The sequence below is a fragment of the Lissotriton vulgaris genome, chromosome 8, assembly GCF_964263255.1.
Source record: "Lissotriton vulgaris chromosome 8, aLisVul1.2, whole genome shotgun sequence".
NCBI classification, from domain to species: domain Eukaryota; kingdom Metazoa; phylum Chordata; class Amphibia; order Caudata; family Salamandridae; genus Lissotriton; species Lissotriton vulgaris.
In genome coordinates, this window is record NC_141696.1 from 687,568,613 (window position 1) to 687,590,198 (window position 21,586).

At 44.4% G+C, this 21,586-nt stretch overlaps 1 protein-coding gene across 1 annotated transcript in view; it reads right to left on the bottom strand.

The window, feature by feature from the left end:
* MBTPS2 (membrane bound transcription factor peptidase, site 2) overlaps positions 1-21,586 on the bottom strand; it is a 355,842-nt gene that overhangs the window by 285,312 nt on the left and 48,944 nt on the right. The window contains exon 5 of the mRNA XM_086934551.1: positions 6,571-6,698. Coding sequence (XP_086790677.1) covers positions 6,571-6,698 — 128 coding nt within the window. The remainder of the gene's footprint in view (positions 1-6,570; positions 6,699-21,586) is intronic.

The following is a 21,586-nucleotide window of genomic DNA, read 5'->3' on the forward strand; positions in this document are numbered from 1 at the left end:
CAGTAAGAGGGGGGGGCTGGTGTAAGTATTATCAGTAGTACAGAAGGCTGAATATATATTGGCCACCTTCGAGGCAAAGAAATTGGCTAGTTCCGCGCAGCGTTTCTGGGGGTCCGAAGCTTCATTCGGGGGACAAGGGGGAGTGACCAAGGATTTAAATTTTTTTTTAATTTCCCTAGGGGAATTAGCAGCCTGAGAGATCTTCCCTTGGTAGTAGGATGATTGTGCAACTTTTAATTGGTTCTTGTATGCCCTAATAGCCGATCTATATTCGTTTTTGTACTCAGGGGAGTTATTATTCAGCTCTGGTGTTTATAAGGCTGCAGTTATATATATATATATATATTCACTGAAAAAACCATAGGTTTCACACCAGTTATAGTTAGCTGGAAATTTTACTGATATAAAACCATTGAAATTCCCACGTTATAGTTAGTCGGACTCACTATAACTTGCGCGTGCAATGCACTGCTGATGACATATGTGAGTATTGATGTATATAAGTGAGTATATATGAGAGTGAGAGATTGAAAGAATTCTTGTTTTAATATGTATGTATTTCTATAAGTGATTTTTTAACAGAGTAAGTATGTGTAAGTTTCTTTAGAAGTAAGGTGGTAGAGTGTGTATAGCTGTATATGCAAAAAAATGGATGTTCAATAGTTTATTTGCATGTGTGAGTATGTGTGTGAGCAACTTTTGGAAGACTGTCGGTGTGTTAACGGATGTATAGGTGTCTCACTACATATGATGAGTGAGTATATGTATGAGTGACTATATAGAACTGTTGATGAATGAGTGGATGTGTATATAAATGGTGGAATTACTGAATTGGTTGTTGCAACTGGTATAGATATCTTCACTTTTTTGAAAATGTTAGTTTCTATTTTTGAATATGTGTTTCAAGGGTTACTTTACAGTGAAAGGAGGTCAGTCACTCTGTCACAACGACGGTATCATCAGTGATGTCATGAGTGATGTCACTGACCATGTCATGAGTGATGTAATATGTGATGTCATCAGCAGTGCATTGCACGCGCAAGTTATAGTGAGTCCGACTAACTATAACGTGGGAATTTCAATGGTTTTATATCAGTAAAATTTCCAGCTAACTATAACTGGTGTGAAACCTAGGGTTTTTTCAGTGAATTTAATAGGTTTTTTAAATGCTAATTCCTAACTATAACTGGTGTGAAACCTATGGTTTTTTCAGTGAATTTCATAGGTTTTTTAAATGCTAATTCCTAACTATAACTGGTGTGAAACCTATGGTTTTTTCAGTGAATTTCATAGGTTTTTTTAATACTAATTTTTAACTTTTTGTAGGGCTTCATACCTATGTACGTTTTATTGAATTTCTAAGCTTATTTTTTCGCAAATGTCTTTAGCTGAGAAAGGTATGTTTTTCTAAAAATGAACCCTATAATGTATATTAAGATACTATTTTTATTTTAAAATAGTTTTTTCCTTTTTTTTTTATATTTGACTCTGGAGCGCTCCCGGTGCGCATACCGATAAACGCCCGGGTGCGCGCACCGTCAGCGCACCAACAAAAAAAATAAAAATAAAATAATGAAGGAGTGACCATAAGGAATGGGGACAGAGAGAGTGGTGTTAAGAGAAAGAGAGCTAAAGGGAGGAACACAGAGGGACTGTGTAATAGATAGTAAGACAGATAAAAAGTGTAAGAGGAAATAACTGAGAAAAAAAAAATGAATAAGGGAGCAAAAGAAAAGAAGAAATAGGAAGAAGACTAAAGCAGAGGTTCTGGGAGAATGTAAATGGATGATGAAAGTAAAAGGAAGGACAGTTAAGCATGTGAATGACAGGTAAGCGCTCGATAAAAAAAGGTGGGAAAGTAATTTACGGAAAACCCAATGGAGACACTTTCATCAAATATAGAATACGCCCTACTACATAGCAGTCCCTACCATTTGCCCAAATTTGGTGAAATTCCATTGAGACATTTAGGCTACAGGCCTGTCTAAATATCCTGAGGTAAATTACATGACAAAAACACACTTGTAATGTTAGAATTTACAACCAATTAAAAAGTATCTTTCATTTTCTACGATTATTTCCTGACGTTTGATTGGTTAAGTACAAGAATATATATAAAAGAAGAGAGGGAAACACAGCCATTTTGACTACTGCTTCCAGAAGTACATTTGAAAACAAATATCACTGACAACTTCAACTGATTTCTCTAAGGTAAGTTCTAATTATGGAAGTATATTGTACACTTTAAGTTAATTTCTGAAAAAATATTCTGTTAGTTATATGCTATCCCTCTTTAATAGTTAGAGATAGAGATAGACTTCTCTGTAATAGTTATGGATTGAGTTAGGCTTCTCTGGTATACAGTACCCTAACTCTACTAATATAGTTAATTTGTATGCAATTTTCAGAAAGAAAATGGAAGGAGAAAATCAGGCAAATGATACTTCTATCAAAGTAAAGGTGGAAAAACCAGAAGATCAAAAAAAAGAAGTTGATTTCATGGATGACTCTTTGGATGAACAGTTTATAGAATGTTTGGAACAAATGGAATCATGTACTAATAATTATGAGGAAATTCCGGACAATATTATGTTAGAAATTTTATTAAATTATGAAAAAGAATCAGAGGAATAAATTTATATTTAATAATTTCAAATTGTTTGAGACAATATTCATTTTTATATGTAATTCATAAAGTATTACCAAAAATGTTTAAAATATAAAGTGAGACTTATAGTATACTGTTCAACTATTTTTCTGTTACATAGTAAGTTTACTCATAGTTACTACCTTTCTCACACTATATTATCTCCTATGTATATTTTACACCTCTTTTTCATAAGGGAGCAGGATAGACTACTCATGATCCCCTAGAAATTCTCAGGGAGTGCTTAAAAGATCTGTTTCTGCTTTCCAGACAGACTATGTTATAACTTCCATATACCACAAGAAATACAATAACAACATGCAAGATATCTACAGAGGAGATGGTGTACATTAAATTAAAGTCTCTGCATTGGTACCTACATGTAGGTACTTACAAAAAATAAAAAAAACAATTAATAAACATACAATTTTTTAAAGTGATTATTTTTCCAAAGTACCCTTCTTGGAGCGCTCCCCGGTGCGCGTACCAGGCGCTTCCCCCGCGAAAAACGCAAAAAAATAAAAAATTTTGAAGGCCCCGCGGGGCCCTTTAATGGCCCCCATAACAAACCTAGGGGGTCAGGGGGGGTCTACCCTACCCCCTTATGGTCAATTCCCCCCTTTGTTTTTGCCACCTCTTATGACTAGATTTTACCGATAGACAAGATGGCGGCCGCTCCGGACTGTTTAGAATGTTTACAGACAACTGAGAGCCAATCAGCTTTCTGCGCGCAAGTCGCGTGTCGCGCCGGGAGCGCTCACCGGTGCGCGCACCGGAGAGCGCCTATAGATATATATATTTTTTTGAACGTTAATTTCTCAAAATCCACTGAAGCACATATCTTGAGACATAGCAAAGGCACATCGGGCTACCAGTCCCTACAATTTTGCCAAGTTTGGTGGAAATCCATTCAGCCGTTCGGGCTAAAAGTGAAATCGACCGCTCTATGGAAATTAACATGGGGAAAACGCGTTTTGGGACCCCCCTTTTATCTCGCCCCCCGCTTGACGTATCCCCCCCAAACTTTCAGGGAAGGACCGGAACGCCGCGAGGCCATTTTCAGGAAATTTTCAGGCAGATTCGTCAACCGGCGCCAAAGTTATTCCAAATAGAATTTTGAGATTTAACATTGAAAAAAATCCTAACTGTAACTACCTACTGGCGACCGCCAGTAGGTAATATATATATATATATATATTGTTTGAAAACCAAGTAACTTAATTTGATTTAAATACTGAAAATTGTATGTGTGGAATGATGGTAAATTAATTACATTTCACAGTTTGAGTTTACTTGGACAAATGAGTAGATAAAATGTATGTTTAAATGTAAAACATATATAGAATTGATTACATCTATGGTAATATATATATATATGGCGCTGGTGAATTTCAGCAAGCCATAAGTCCTTCCTTTATTGTGAGGATAATGTTTTAAAAACATGCCGATGTCTAGTGGCTACTGACATCGAGAAAGGCTGTGTGCCGAAACGCGAGCGTGTCTGTCTTGTCTGTAAATAAAGCAACCTTGGGGAAATCAACCCCGTGAGTGTGGAGAATTCTTTGGTAAACGAGGAAGAATTGGAGCTTAATATATATATATATATATATATATATATACACACACACACATACATACATATATATATATATACACACATATATATATACACACATATATATATACATACATATATATACACATACATATATATACATATATACATATATACATACATATTTATTTATTGACATTTGTAGAGCGCGACGAATACCCGTGGGCGTCTCGGCGCTAAGATATATATATATATATATCTCTCATTATTTTTAGCACGCAAGCCAGACGCGTGCGAAAGGACCCGCTCTTAAGAGTCCGAGGTACATCTGGCGAGTTTTGTCTTTCCCAATGAAGTTGGTTTTTCGCCTTGGACCGCCTCAACAAACCATCCCAGCATGTGGTTTTTGCTAAAGCAACCCGGATCTGACGGGGGAGCACAGACACTGAGCTCATGTTTCGTGACCCGGCTGGTGGCAGCATTGTAGGCAGAGCGTCTGGGGACACAAGGAGAATCGATTTGTCATCATTAAGAACTTTTGAGGAAACACAACTTACCTCGAACAGGGCACGAACAGTACAAATTATTTTTTTGTAGCCCCACAGAAAACAGTTATTATCTTGAGGGCTTCTTGGAGTGGTAGTCTCGTCCATCAGACTACGGAATAGAGACTATGAGCTCTCAAATCGGGGCCAGCTGTACTCCAAGGACATGGGAGGAGCCAAGAAGGTTAAAAGCAAGGGTGTTACCTCATATCTGTTTCTGAAGAAGACTTAACCGTAGATATGCATTATGCCGCAAAATTTTTCAGCAATCTTCCTGCTTAATCCCCGCTGTGTCCTTTTGGGTGTCTCGAACAGGAGGTATATATATATATCTCACACAGATATGATTGTGTTTCCGGGGTCCTGCGCATGGGCGGGAATATTCTAGTGCTTATGACTTTGATGAGGATCCCCTGGAAGAGAACATGATGGTTATCACATGCAAGGCCTGAAACAGAGATGCAGGCCGTCTGGCAGGAGAAAGCGATCTGGAGGTCTTGCTATCCGAAATCATATCTGTGATATATATATATCACAGATATGATTGTGTTTCCGGGGTCCTGCGCATGGGCGGGAATATTCTAGTGCTTATGACTTGGATGAGGATCCCCTGGAAGAAAACATGATGGTTATCACATGCAAGGCCTGAAACAGAGATGCAGGCCGTCTGGCAGGAGAAAGCGATCTGGAGGTCTTGCTATCCGAAACGCGCATCTCGTGAAAGATTACCAGCCTGGCAGGAGCCGCCATGTCCAGGGAGTGGCAATGTGTAGAACCAGCCAGCCGTTGGCATCATCCCCAGGCAGCCAGCACAGTCACTGCGGAATGTTTTGTGGCTTCACATGCATTAGTGCACTTGCAAACATACAAGAATAGCAAACTGAGAACGAAGCGAGTAAAAACACAAGCATTCATGGAAAGTGCTGTAAGACAAAGAAAGAAGTAGTCCCGAAAACAATTCCTAAAATGGCCACTGTGTATGGATAGTAGTAATTGGTCCATGCTCTCAGGGAGTGCTAAACACAAGAAGAGGCGTGAAGCATGCATGCCATGCCATGGACTGATGGTGAGAAAAAAATCTGAAAGCACACTGGAGCCAGCAAATGGGAAGCCTACAGGCGGACTGAAGCCCACTAAGTATATACAGCATGCGCTGTCTAGAACTGAGACCAAAAACAACCCTTAATTGACTGTTGTTTGTGCTAAAGTTAGAAAATATTTCTTGCCTACGATCTTTCATAGAACACTTTTACATTCAACAGCGTGTCAAATCAACTCGCAGATATTTTGAGGTAATAAAGTTTCAAGCTGTCCTCCAGTGTAAAATTTGAAAAAATTAAACAAAGACTGAAGCACAATGAGTTTACTTGTTACCCCATCCACTGCCTGCCTCAACTGTCCCCTTCAATGTTTATTTCGCCACTCCAGCATTCTAGAATTGAGCTTTTCATTTTATACTATAACAGAGGTAGGCACAAACAATGCTAAAAAGAGGAAGATATCACAGCAGACCATATTGAATTTTCAGTCAGGAAACTAATGAGAAGAATTAGTAGTACAGGGTCTAACCCTCATTTGTTGACCATCACACAAACCCAGTTCACAAGGTAAAGCCTGTGAACAATGTTTGCTCATTATTTCACAACGGAACAATGCACAACTTCGCCATGAAAGTATTCACTACCACCTTTCTCAGATAAGTAGTATTATTCATAAGATCCTTTCACAACTGTAATTTATAGCGGCAGGAGCAGCAGTCAAGCACTAGGCTGTATTTTGTAAACCATCTTACCAGTCCCTTGTTTTACCTTCAGATTTCTTACCTGCGCAGAATATTCTCAGCTGCTGGACTGGAGAAACAAGTTGCAAGTGAGTGGTGAAGAGATCAACAAACGCTCCAGGGTAGATAACAAACATAAAAATTCCAAAGCCATTGAGTCGGACTTGCTCTCTAAAAACGCAAACAACAAAAACATTTGTGGGAATCATTTTTATTTCATTATCAAACATACAAATAAATATATGATAACTATTTGGGCAATAATGACTTGTATATAGTACAGACAGGTTAATAATCTCGTAGGGGCGTATTAATAAAGTTAATTTTTCCCAGCAGACTTATGCTTATGGGCAAAATCCACGCAGTCCCTCCTGAAGGAATTCACAAATTGATTTCTGGTAGGTGTAAATGAATTTACAACTGTAGATTTCTCTACCACAATTGCATAGAAATCCACCATAGTTAGTGCTGCTGACTATGGTGGAAAGTGGGTCTTCCAAGGAGCAGGTTACCTTCGAAATCTGGCAACACCCACAAACTTTACACTGGTTACCATTCCATACTTTTCTACGAGCCCTTCCTACCCTGGTAATTGCGAGAATTTACATGGGAAAGGGAAAGATCGCTCACAGATTTAGGGAAAAGTTGTTTCCTTAGAGAAATAAAATAAGTGGGTATTTGCACAGGGGCTTCGTTCTCCCTCTGCGGTTAGCTATGCTCTGTAGAACTCTGTACAGAGGAAATAGGAGCCTGCAGAAATAGTTACATGACACCCCCAGTTGTACACCTGGATACCTGAGCATGGCGCAGCTTTCCAAGCATGCAAAACAATAAACATTTCGAGCGGAATTAGAAAACCAGAGTAATATTTAATAAACAGACCAACACCAAAATAACAAAAATTCAGTTAGGGGAATTGGAGATATATGCAGATTTCCTATACAGGTCACCCCTAGCCAAGAGCTTGGGTAAACTAATCTATCCATTGTTGGGCTTCCCTGCCCAGGTGAAAGAATGTAGATGAATTGCCACCTCCCCACTGGCACCTGTCTGTTCCATGCCCCTCTAAACCTACCTGTACTTTTCTGTCAACATGTGCATCAGCCCCTCAAGTGGTCTATGGGAAATCCTTCTCCGCACCTGCATATCCTACCGGGGAGGCAAAATAACCTAGTTCGCTCACAGGTGCATCCCAGTATGCAGACAATACCACCATAGCCAACAATGTTATATAGCCCATTTTGCCCCCTAAGTCAGACTTCTGCCCACAGGTGAGGACCAGCTCTCCCCATAAGTCAAGCAACTAACAAAGGTTACTGACAGCGGTTAGTGTCAGGAACTAGGCTACTGCCCATCCACTGCTAGGTGGAAGTTTTAATCTGGGGCCTTGGGTATGTCGCACTTCCAGCCATGGGGCTAGCAAGAAGTCTCCCTTGTGCTCCTGCGGTAGATCTGGCATTTTTGGTTTCTTCGAGTGGTGGGGCAGCAGGGGGCTGTACCCTCCTTCCACACTTCAGTCATCTCAAGAGTGGCACCCTGAGACTTAGATTTCAGCTCAAGGTCTGTACACAGAGATTGAACATGCTCCTTGCTGTTGGTCCCCGACTTCTGGACCTCACAGTGACACACTCAGTCTTTGTAGTGTAGGGGTCTGCCTGGTGCAGTTCTTATGTCCTCTGTCTCTGTGACAATACAGGCAGAACCTTTCAGTCAGAAATGGCCTCATCCAGTTAGAGATGACTGTTTAGACCGGACCGACTTACTTCGACTTCTTGGCAGGCATGTACCCCGTTTCATGTTCTGATGTTATGCATTCTAAATAATAAGGAATGTAAAAATTAATAAGTGGCCTCACGGGGTCAGTGTTCGAGGACTCTCTTCTCAGAGCAGGTAAACCCTGTCCCACTGGTCCTACAACTGTGGGTGGCATCCACTATTTATGTTATTTATATTTATAGCGCGCACGGATACCCAGAAGGGTGTCCGGGCGTGAACCTTGAGGAATGAGATATGGCTGATTAAATAAAGAGAAGGGTTTTCGGAAGTTTTTGAAACAAGTAAGATCCTAAATGCTGCGGAGAGCGAAAGGTAGTGAATTCCAAGCCAGAGCAGCCTTCAAGGCAAGTGAGCTGCCACCCATTCTTTGCAGTTGAAAGCAAGGGACATGAGCTAGGAGTTGAGAAGTAGAGCACAGTTGTCTAGAAGGGGTGTAAAAAGTAAAGCTCTTCTGCAAGTAGATTGGACCTGGCGCATGCAGGGCACGATATGCTATGACCAGGGCTTTGAACTTTACTCGCTCAGCCACAGGCAGCCAGTGCAGATCGCGTAGTTGTTGTCTCACACTGCTTCTAAAAGGGATGTTGAGGAGAAGCCTGGCCGCCGTGTTTTAGACTACTTGTAATTTGTTAAGCAAGTAGGCCGGGAGGCCTATGTACAGGGCATTAGTGTGGTCACTACATGATATAATTAGGGCTCGGGTCATCTTTTCTTTAGCAGGCCTGGGAAGGAGAGGTAGGAATTTCCTGGGGGATTTAAGTAGCCCATAGCAGTTACCAGGCCAACTTCTTAATCCGGGTGGAGAACAAGAGATTCTCCTCAAAACAGATCCTCAGTTTCTTGACAGGTTGCCCGTAGAGGCCGGCATAGAGATATCGACTGGCCAAAGCGCTTCTCTAAACTGAGGGGGAAGCTTCCATAAAGTAGGATTTCCAATTTCCCTTCATTGCATTTCAGTTGTGCAGAGGCCAGCCTATTGAAGACAGCTGTCAGGCAGTTTTTTTGCGGATGAGGTGGAACACTCAATTTTCCCCCAGGTAAACAGGAGCTGGGTATCGTCGACATACACAATAATTTTGGCCCCCAGATCCTCCGCCAATTGAACCAAGGGAGTAACATAAATGTTAAAAAGGAGGGGACTCAAAGAGGACCCCTGTGAGACCCCAGTGGACACCATCTGCGATGAGGAAGCAGATGGGGGCAGCCATACCTGTTGAGTCCGGCCTTCCAGAAACGATTTAACGCAGCACCAGTCTGTGCCTAATAAACCTATCTCCGCTAGTCTGGCAAGCAGCAAGTAGTGGGGAACAGTATCGAATGCCGCCGAGAGGTCCAGCTAAATCAAAGCTACCTTCCCACCAGAATCCAGACACTCCCGGATGGCCTCAGAGACTTAGACTAGTGTTGACTCTGCACTGTAGGAGGACCTGAACCGAGATTGGGCCGGATGCATTAGGCCTGAGCTTCCGATGAAATCAGTATGCCGTTTATTCACTCTTTTTTTCGCACACATTTGCCACGCTGGGCAAAAGGGAAATGGGACGATAGTTCACTTGGCTCAGTGGGTCCAGCAGAGTTTTCTTTAGTAAAGGCAACATCTCGGCCTGTTTCCAAACTGCCAGAAAAGAGCCTCCTGAAGGGACATATTGATGAGTCTGTTAACTTCAGGGTAAACTGTCTCTGCTACTGCGGCCAGAAGTCTGGCTGCGCAGGGAACCGAAGGAGAGCCTGATTTTAAGGCCATGAGGATTCTAAGTGAGCTAGGCAAGTCGATGGATGCAGAGGCAGTCAGAGTAGGGGAAGAAGTGGGCAGAGCTCTGATGGTAGGGAGGTATAGCAGTATCCTTACTACAAGCAGTAAATGACGTTTGTATAGCACAGATTTTATCAATAAAAAAACTAGAAAGTTTTTCGCACCAGGGGTGCGAAGATGGAACCAAACACAATTCAGCTTTAGATGCCAAAAAGCTCTGAACAATAGAAAAAATTTCCTTAGAATTATTCCTGGCCAGATCGATGCGGACAGTATAGTAGAGGCTTTTTGCATGGGAAACGGCAGTGTAATAGATGTTTTTTTTTTTTCTAAGCATAAGCTTCGCCAAAGGGCAAAATTCCTTATGCCATCGTCGCTCCAATTTCATACACTCCTGCTTTAATTCTTTAAGTTTGGGCGAAAACCATAGTTTTGAAGGAGAATCTCTGGAAGGCATATGGAATGGAGCAGGGGAAAGAAGCTCCATTGCATGGGAAATATATCATGTAAAACAAGCGAGCCCTCCCTCTAGGTCGCCAGAAGGAGCGGGCCTGGAAGCCACCAAGGCCTGTCTCAACATAAACGGGTCAATTTTGGCAAAGACAGGGTCATGACTGGACCGGGCGGAGAATGAATGCCAGTAGACATCCATGAAAAATATGTCAAAAAGTGATCGGACCAAGGCACCGGGAGAGGGTCATTGACCATGATGGGAAAGTTAGAGCAGATGAGGTCCAGAATATGACCACAGAGATGCGTTACTATTGGGTAAGCTGAGCAAGGTTCAGTGTGTCCAGGAATTCTTGAGCATCTCCAGCATCTGCCTGGTCAAGGTGTATATTCAGACCTCCAAGAACAATGTAATGAGTGAACCGCAAAGCAGGAGGTACAACAACATCCCCCAATGCTTTGAGAAAGAGTCTGCCGGCCCCGGGGGCCTGTAAACGAATATGCTACTTACTAGTATGCATCTGTTCTTGGCATGTAGGGCTGCTGACATTCATATCAATGTATAGATCGCCGCCTAGTGTTGGATGTGGATGATTGCACATTGTTGTCCTGGAAGAGTCTTCGAAGTATCACGAGATAGGTGACTCGTCCCCTGGACTACAGTGCGCATGGACATCCTCTCCATCCTCAGATTGTTTTTCGCCATTGTGGCAGAGATGGAGTGTAATACAGTGAGTGATGTCCATGCTACATAGTAATTCTGAATGCTACAGCTGCTACAGGCGCCGGGGAGGAGGGTGGGCGATATGAATGTCAGCAGCCCTACATGCCAAGAACAGATGCATACTGGTAAGTAGCATATTCGGTTCGAGGCATGTGGGCTGCTGAATTCATATCTGTGCATAGATTACATAGCAGTCCCTCTTGTTAGCGGCGGCTGCCCGTGCCAGCTGCAGCAGTCTGAAAAAGAGTTTTGAGAACAGCCTGTCCTACAGCTGCCTGCTGTCTTGAATGTACATCTACGCAGTAGTGTTTTGTAAATGTATGTATAGTGGACCATGTGGCTGCTCTACATATCTCTTCTAAAGGAATATTCCCCAGGAAAGCCATGGATGCTCCTAACTTACGTGTGGAGTGTGCTCTTGGAGGAATGGTTAGTGTGCGTTTAGCCTTTGCATAGCAAATTTGTATACACTTAACAATCCATCTGGCTATTCCTGCTTTGAAAATGGGGTTGCCTTTGTGCTGTGGAGAAAAGGCAACAAACAGTTGTTTTGTCTTCCTGAAATCCTTTGTTCTGTCTATGTAGTACATAAGAGCCCTCTTGACATCTAATGTGTGTAGAGATCTCTCTGCGACATTTTCCGGATTAGGATAGAAAACTGGCAGTTCTATGGTTTGGTTCATGTGGCACTGCGAAATTACCTTAGGCATGAATGTAGGGTTGGTGACGCCCTAGTACAGTGTGATTCGCGGCTCAAACACCGTTGTTGACATAATAATATTCCAATGTGCATAACACCGGTGTTTTAAAAGAATAACAGAACACACACCCTGTATTGCACAAATTGTATGTCTTACTGTTGTTTCTGTCTGTTTTCAGCAATATTGCTGGTCAATATTGAATGTGGATTGTTATTTTACTGTTTTTTACAACCTCTTTTAATCTGTGCCAAGCAGCCAACTATGTTCTCTGCTTTTTTAATTTTACTGTATACAATAAATTCTGCCAGTTTTTTACTCCTAATTTAGTTGTTATAGTTATTGCTTTTTTCTTATTCATGGTGTTTATGTAAATGACCTTGTTCAAGGGAATTGCTCTTTTATATGGGTTGGTGCATAGTACAACTCTATTTGCGTGGACCTGTATGAATGGCTCTTGAATGGTTAGTGCCTGGAGTTCACTAACTTCTCAGTGAGGTAATGGCTACTAGGAAAGCAACTTTCCAGGTCAGAAATTGAATCTCACAAGAGTGTAGAGGTTCAAAAGGTGGTCCCATCAGTCTGGTGAGGACCACATTCAGGTTCCAGACTGTTGAAGGTGGGTGTTCCTGGGAGGAATCACTCTTTTGAGTTCCTCCAGAAAAGCTTTAATGGCAGGCACTCTGAATAGTGAGAGGTGCTGCCTGTTTTGAAGATCAGCTGCTATTGCGGATAAATGTATACAAATTGAACTGTACGCTAGATTACATCTGTATAAGTGCAACAAATAACAGATAATGTTTTGAATTGATGCATCCAGTGGGTTAATGTCATTATTGTTACAATATATGACAAACCTTTTCCATTTAGCCGCATAACATGCTCTGGTTGTGGGTCTTCTTGCCTCCTTGATGATATTCATACATTCTGGCGGCAAGTTGAGGTAGCCAAATTCTAAGATTTCAGGAGCCAGATCGCCAGGTTGAGCTGTTGCGGATCTGGGTGCTGAATTTCGCCATGGCTCTGCGTTAAAAGTCTGGGTGTTAGCCGCAGTCTTTGATGCTGTACCACGGAAAGTTCTACTAGCGTGGTGTACCATGGCTGGCGTGCCCACGTTGGAGCAACCAGGTTGAGTGTCATCGAGTGTTGCTTCAGCTTGCGTGCCACCAGCGGTATTAGAGGTGCTGGGGGAAAAGCGTACGCAAATCTGCCTAACCAGTTCATCCATATCGCATTTCCCTGTGACTGCGGATGTGGGAACCTGGCGGCAAAGCTCTGGCATTTTGCGTTTTCCCTTGTGGCGAATAGGTCTATCTCTGGATGACCCCACTGCTGGAAGTACGGTTGAAGTACTGATGGATGTATCTCCCACTCGTGCATCTGGTGGCTGTGTCTGCTGAGCAGATCCGCCATCTGGTTGGCCTTGCCCGGGAGGTGTTCCGACATGAGGAAGATGTTCCTCTGAATGGCCCACTTCCACATGCTCTGAACCAGATGAGACAACTGTGGAGAGTGTGTTCCTTCCTGCTTCTGTATGTAGTACATGGCAGTCATGTTGTCCTTCCGGATCAACACGACCTTGTTGCACAGGTGTACTTTGAAAGCTTTCATTGCCATGAAGATTGCCATCAATTCCAGAAGGTTGATGTACATCTTCTTCTGCTGAGTCGTCCATAGTCCCTGCACTGTGTAATGGAGTACATGAGCTCCCCATCCTTGGAGAGATGCGTCCATCGTCAGTATTATCTGTGGTACAGGCTCTTGGAACGGTCAGCCCTTGCAAAGGTTTTGTGGGTTCCACCAATGCAGAGAGTTGTATGCCCGACCGCTCACCAACACTAGGTCTTTCCATTGTCCTTGAGCCTGATTCCACTGACGTGCCAAGCACTCCTGAAGCGGGCGCATATGTAGTCTCGCGTGCGGGACTATGAAGATGCAGGAGGCCATCATGCCTATCTACTGCATGAACACTCTTGCTGGAAGCGAGTGTTGGGGTCTGAATTTTTGTATCAGCAATTGCATGCTGTTTATCCTCACTGAATTTGGCTGAGCTTTGGCTGCCAGAGTGTCTATTGTCGTGCCCAGGTACTGTCGCACGCGGGAGGGCTGAAGATGTGACTTTGGATAATTGAGCGAGAATCCCAGACTGTGAAGAAGATGAATGGTGTGGGACATGTGGCTGGCACACTGCTGGGCCGTCTTTGCTTGAATAAGCCAGTCGTCCAGATAAGGGTAGACATGTATGTGCTGTCTCCTTAGGTGTGCTGCTACTGTCGCCAGGCACTTTGTGAACACCCTGGGTGCCGTCGTTACTCCGAAAGGGAGGACTTTGAACTGATAATGTTGATCTTGAACAGTGAACCTGAGATACTTTCTGTGTGATGGGTGTATGGGTATATGGAAATACGCATCTTTCAGATCTAGTGTTGCGAGGAAGTCTCCCTGACTGAGTAACAGTAGAACCTGCTGTAAGGTGAGCATATGAAAATGCTCTGACAGAATGTATCCGTTTAGAGGCCTTAGGTCCAGTATGGGTCTGAGAGACCCGTCCTTTTTGGGTATTAAGAAATACAGAGAGTACACCCCTGAGCCTTGGTCTTCTACAGGCATGAGCTCTATGGCTCCTTTTTGCAGCATGCTGACGACCTCCTGCTGCAATAAGTGTAAGTGCTCTGCGGACATAGGACGGTGTCTTGGTGGTATGTTGGGTGGAGTGGATGTCAGCTCTAGACAGTACTCGTACTGGACAATGTCTCTCGCCCACCTGTCTGTGGTGATGGATTTCCAGACCGGCAGGAACTGTTGCAGTTTCCCCCCCGACAGGTGTTATATGGTCGGGGGCAGTGACAGGGCGTCACTGTTTGTTATTGGCAGAGGATCTGGAATTGTTGTTTCCTCTTCCTCTGCCCTTGATGTTGTTTCCACGATATCCACCCCTGTTGTGTTTATTGTAGGTGGTTTGTGTACCTCCTTTATTATAATGTGTCTGCTGTGTGTTTTAGCCTCTTGAGGCCCTCTATTATTGGAGCGACGAAAAGAGCCACCCCGAAACTGCTGTGACTGCAGAGCCCCCATAGACTTTGCAATCTCTGTGTCTTTTTTAATCTTTTCAAGGGTGGTGTCAACCTCAGGTCCAAATAAGTAGTCGGGTTAACTGGCTGATTGAGGATAGTAGTTTGTATTTCTGGTTTGAATCCCGAGATTCTTAACCAGGCATGTCTTCTTAACATGACGCTAGTGTTAATGGCTCTGGCTGCAGTGTCAGCTGCGTCTAGCGCGCACTTGATGGAAGCATTGGTTATAAGCTTTCCTTATTGGATTAGCAGCTCCGCTCCCTCCTTGTACTGATCTGGTAGGTGTTGCAACAGTGTCTCAAGGGTATCATAATGAGCCCTGTCTTATCTGGCTAAGAGTGCCTGAGTGTTGGCAATGCGCCAGATGTTAGCTGCCTGCGCTGCCACCCTTTTTCCCGAAGTTTCCAGTACTTTCGACTCCTTGTCAGGAGGAGGAGCATCACCTGTAGTCTGGGAGTTTGCTCTCTTACGTGCATTAGAAACAACTAATGAGTCCAATGGCAACTGTCCTCTTATATAAGTAGGGTCCACAGGTGCCGGTTTATATTTCTTTTCAATTCTAGGGTTTAATACCCTCGCTCTGGTGGTCTCCTTAAAAATGTCATCAGCATGCTTAAGGACCCCTCTTAGCATGGGCAGAGTCTTGACGGTTCTTTCCGAAGTGGAAAAGGTGTCGACCAGAAAATCTTCCTCAACAGGGTCAGCATGTAGTTGCACATCATGGTTACACGCCGCTCTTTCAATAAGGGCGTTAAAGGCAGTAGTGTCCTCAGTAGGAGATGTTTTTACATTGTATGTATGTGTGTCAGGGGCATTCGGAGGATCCCCCGAGTCAGCTGGGTCTGCCCATGGTTGGTTCTGATCGTCGGGATCAGTGTCCACATGATAAGTGGCATCCTCATTATCGTCATCCCCTGCATCCACATCTGAGTATATGGGTGAAAAAGACTGAGGTTCTTGTCCATATGATTGCAGAGGTTCCACAAGAACTGGTGATGGTGATCTTCTTTAATGGAATCTTATATGACTCCATGGGTGTTTCTGGTATTATTTTCCTCTTATAAATGGATAGTCTACCAGTGTCCGAGTCGATGAACTGCCTCGACTCCTGTTCTTCAGGCTCCTCTGTAGCCCCTAGTCCCATCGACACTCCTTTATTGGCTCCGATACCCTTTTTCGGTTCGAACATCTTCGGTCGCACCATCGGTGGCAACCCGAATTTGATTGGTGTCGATGCAGTCTGAATTTTTCCGACCAACTTCGGGGTCGGGCCTTCTTCGGTCCGACCATCGTAGCCTTTTCTTTGATGCGTTGGAGTGACTCCGTCCCCTGTTTGGATACGAATGGGGTCGGCTGTGTCGACTCAACAGGGTCCTTGGAGCCAGTATTTGTCTTGGTCTCAGGCCTTGTCCGAGGATCGACCCCCTCTCTGTGTCGACTCTCTTTGGCGCCGACTTCGTCGGTTCGACAGCCTTGACCTTGGTCTTCGTGCCCCAACCTTCGGCTCGATGACCTTTTTGAACTTCTCGGTATCGATGGCCTTCTTCTGTTTCTTCGGCTCCGAGGGGTTTGAGGCCTTGGAACCGACCAGAGTCAGCTGCACTTTTGGTTTCGTTTTTGGTAGCGATGCTTTCGGTTTCGATTTCTTTGGATCGACCGATGGCATTTTTGATACCGATGGCTCTTTATATATGTTCGTAGCCGGGCCTTTATGCGGGGCTGTAGAACGATTCGATAGATCTTAGGTAAGGCCTTGTGGCGATCCCTCGACCTGAGCCTTATCGAGTGCTTCATCGTTGGCCCCTGTATCGACGGTTGAGCCTAGCTCCTCGCCTGAGCTATCTTCTACGGCCCCAAGGGCCTCTGCGTCGTCGTTCTACCTCATCGACGACGTTTTCTTCTTCTTCCAATATCTCTTCATCTTCGGCGTTATACTCTAAGTCATGCTCCGAAACAGGATCTGAGTGTTCTTCCCGATCCTCCAGATCAATGACCTCTTCGTCTTCGGTCCCGAAGATGTTTTCTGGATTAGGCGCTGATCTCTGCGACTCTAATCGAGCCGCCCGTCGAATCCGAAGAGCTTTCTTCGACCTGAACTGGGCACAGGCCATACAGTTGGCTTTGTTGTGACCCGGGGACAGGCACTTGTTGCACACCGGGTGGAAATCGATGTGCAGGTATTTTGCATTGCAAAGTGGACACCGCTTGAATGGGCTTCTTTCCATCGTAGATCGAAGATCTGGTCGAGTGCGGAAAAAAAAACGTCTGATTCCTCGATGTCCTCTCGAAGCAAAGTTATCGGTCCCGAACGAAATGATACCGACGCTCTTCTTTGCTCTCAAAGGTTTCCAAATAATTAACAAGATAATCTCTCCACTCCTACCATCTTTGGCTTGAAACCTCTCCATCTTTAATCATAAAAGCCTGTGGAGCAGGTAGATTCATAGTGGTGGTGGACATATTGTAGTAGAAGTTGTAAGTAATAGAGTACTTGACTAAAAAAAAATATAATAAGGATACTGCAAAAGGAGTACATTACAAGTACTATACAAGCTGGTGAATATAAGATAACATTCAATACAACTTATATAATGTGTATGATTTAAATAGCGAAAATATTAATCCCAATCTCCAGCTTGTATTCAAAGAATACTTGAAAATACCTTCAGTATAGTGGTCAGAATAGTGTGTGTGTCACTTATGAGAATACTTCCGTAACACATAGCGAAGAAAATGCTCTTAAAATGAATATTTTACTAAGTTTTACTTGTTAAAACGATTTTCCTGCTGATTATATATATACTTTGATCCACTGAGAACATTGAAGGTATAATGAACTTCTCTTCTAATTTCTGATGATTTCTGAAACTGTCGAGGACTGTCGAGAACTGTCGGGAATATTTTCCGGCACAATGGAGTCATTTAGCGTGACCTTACGTGGTCACGCGATGACATGGTGACCTGCGTGCACCTGCAATGACTTAACACAAGTCTCGCGAAACCATCCAGCGCTCTGTGAGAGGTAGAATGCCGGAGCTCTTAGAAGATGCAAGTCTCGAGCTCACAAGGTATTGATTTTCATAAATGTAAATGACACGCACACTGAAGATGAAGGAAATGGCATAACCGAATGCCCATACAAACACTCCAGTAGTGGAAACGATAAGAAGCTGAGTGTCGTTTAAATCGAGAAAGTCTAGAAAAGACTTCTTGTCAAATACCCATAAATCCATAAAATATAAAGTCAGTAACTCACGTTAAGATTTCATTGTGGCTTAGATCGTGTGAGCGGTCTTCATTAAATCTTGAAGTCTCCAACTTCTTTAAAAAATTTCACGAACGCACAAATAATTAAAATTGCTGCTGAAAGCGCAGGTTCTTCCTCGGGTTACGCTTCCATCATCGCCATTGTTGGAAAGAAGATCCGTAGTCTTAAAGATAATGTCTTCTTTATTAAAAAGCGTAACCCGGTCAGGATAATCAGCGGGCGCAGCCGCCTGACAGCTCCACTCACCAACTGTGTCCTCCCAACCACCACATTCCAAAAGGACCCATAATACATGTTCAACTAAAAACAACTGTGGAACAGAAGTGCGAGATGTACTCGAGCCAGATCTAAATGAAGGAACAGATCTGGCTCGAGACACACCTCGAGATACAACACAACAACCTGCAGTGTGCTTGGGGTTGTGAATGAGTTGGGTGAGTCCAATGTTGTTCATACAGTCTAGAAGGTTTGGTGTTGTTGATGTCATTGTGGTTGTCGAGATGGAAGTTGAGGTTGCCAAGGAAAATGTAGATGTTGGAGCCTAAGGCAAGGGGGGGCAGTGAAGTCAGCAATGAAGTTGCAGAAGGCTGGAGGTGGTCCTGGATGACGGTAGGCGAGAGTGCCCTGGATGTTAGTTTAGCTGTCTGAAATCGCAAGTTAAGGTGTTTCATGGCTGAGGTGATATCATTTGTGGTGGTACATTGGATGGATTCTTTGTGTACGATGACAATCCCTCCACCAGGCTTGTTGGTGCGGTCGCAGTGGGTGATCTAATTTCCTTCAGGTATTGCAGCAGCGATGTAGGGCACAGAAGTGAAGTTGAGCCTGGTCTCAGTGAGGAAGAGGACATCGGGTGTGAGGGTGGATATTAGGTTGCATATCTCTGTGGTGTGTTTGCATAGTGAGTGTGTATTAGGATGGGCACGTGCGAGTTGCTGTGTTTGTTCAAGTGGTGTTTGTGGAGCATTCGGAGTGGCGCTGGTGTGTGTGCTGTGGCAGGTGAAGTTGCAAAAAGAACAACTGATGGACAGAATGCAGAACAATGTCATACATTCACGCCAGTACAGAGATCTGGGCCTAGATCCATCGTTTTTTTGCTCCCCATGTCATTCCAGTTTGAACCCAGCAATTTGCAAATCAGTCTTGACCCTGCACCCAATGGGAACAGTCCAGCCCGAACTGCCAAGCCAGGTCCTTCCTGGCCTGGAAACAATCATCGGAGGGCCGGTTTCAGGGTTTCACCCCTCATCAGCCAGGATAGCTTGACTCCAGTGGCATGGAGAGCACGGGACCCACGTCTGGGCATACCTTTGCATACCTGTCCCACTCAGGGTGACAAAAGTAAAAAGAACAATTGATGGAAAGAATGCAGTACAGTGGCATACATTCACACAGTGGCATTGTGTGCAGGGGAATGGGCCTACCATGGAGCGTGAGTCGGGGCAGTGACAGTGTTTGTTGTGGTGTCCGGGGGCAAGGGTGTAGAGCTCGGCAATGGTGTATCTTCAGGGGCCGGGAGGACTTTGGGTTGTGGTGCTGGGCACGTACGGATGCATAGGGGCTTGCCTCTGGCGCACCAGCTATACGCATCCGCTGGATGGTCGCTCTGCGGCCTGCATTAAGCAGGTCCTGGGGTGGGTGGGGCTTCTGTTGGTGGGAAGAACAGTGAGAGAGAAAAACTAGGTGGAAAAACCTGGGTAGTGGCAATGTCATTGGATCAGGCTGACACAAGCAGGAACTGGAAGCCCCACAGTGCCGGCTCCTCTGCTAAGACAATGGAGCGTTTCCCCCACTGCTGCAAAGCAGTAAAAGAAAGAACAAATACAATGATAATAACCTCAAGTTATTATCATTTTATTTGTTCCTCCTGCGCAGCTTTGCGGGGAGGGAGGGGCAGCTCTGCTCTCAGAGCAGGACAGGAGTAGTCTGCCTACTCCTAGTGCTCATGACGTTTTGGTCGGCCCTCTTGGGCCGGTCAAAAAGTCATGTGCACTTTGCATGTTCTCCATGCAGTCTGCATTACAGCCTACGTGGCGAAAATGCCCAGGTCACAATTCCCTAGCTGAGTGCCAATCCATAGCCCTCAGACCAATCACAACGCTGCCCAGCCCTTTCTCCAGAAAGTAGTCTGTCACAGCAGGGTTGACTCCAAATCTGATAGCCCCCACAACCCAGGCATGGGAGTGACTAGAAGGTCACACATGGATGTCAGCCACAGTGCATCAAAGGGTTATCAAAGCGCCCCAACGCTACTATTTATGATTCTCTTATCAGCCCCATCTCCTTCCTAAAATGTGCCCAGGCCTTTTTTTACTGACCTCAGATTCAAAGTGCATGCTTTGAAGTGTAATGAAGAGCCTGGCTCTTCCTTCATCCAGTGTGTGCACCACTCAGCTTTCAGGAATACAAAAATCCACAAATCTGTCTGACGGGAATCCTCTTCTTCCCCATGCTCCTCCATTCAGGGCTGGGTCGCCCTAAATGGAACCCAGCCTTTCATCTATTAGGCCACTCACATACACCGAGCACATGCATGCAAACACACGTACACTGCACAGCATTACATCATACCCATACCAACTTGATGTAGGCCAAGTGGGAGTTAATCACACAACCGCAGAGCTTTACATGAGTTAGCGTGTGGGCTTGACACCAGTGACATGTAAAAAGGCCTGTTCACTCCTACCAATCACTACATGTTATGCTGCCGCTGCCACCACTGAGCTTGTGCCTCTTAACTTCTGGTAAAGGTAGTAGCCTTTCACCTCCTTGAGGGTAAGCATTTTGGGTGCACCCGCTGGTTGAATAAGACTGCAATCTTTGAGACAGGCCTACTTCATGGTGCACACACATGACACGTGTCCGCTCATGACTAAACAAATCTGCAACAGGGATCCAGATATTGTTACAGCTGGGCAGGGGTGAAAGTCCATCTCCGGGGAAGAAACGTTTCAGTCTCAACATGTGCCGATCCAGGGCCGATTTGTCGGTCTTCTAACTGCTGTGGTCTTGCCCCTCACAGGACTCTTCAGTGTGCTGCCTGGAGAAGGAAACTGATCAGAACCCACTTCGAACTGGTAGCATTGCCGCACTTGATGCCGGCAAACGGTGACTCCAGGGCCCAAGGAGGCCTTCTGTGTGTCTTGCCCACTGCTGGACTCTACAGCAGCCTAAATAAGGGACCTGGTGTCAAACCTATCGCCTGGGCGCCCCAGGAGTCAAAGGCATTTCTGCAATAGGAAGAGATATGTTTACCTCCTCCCAGGTAAAAACAAAATTAGTAAGTATACTACACAGCCAGTACATATGTCGAATC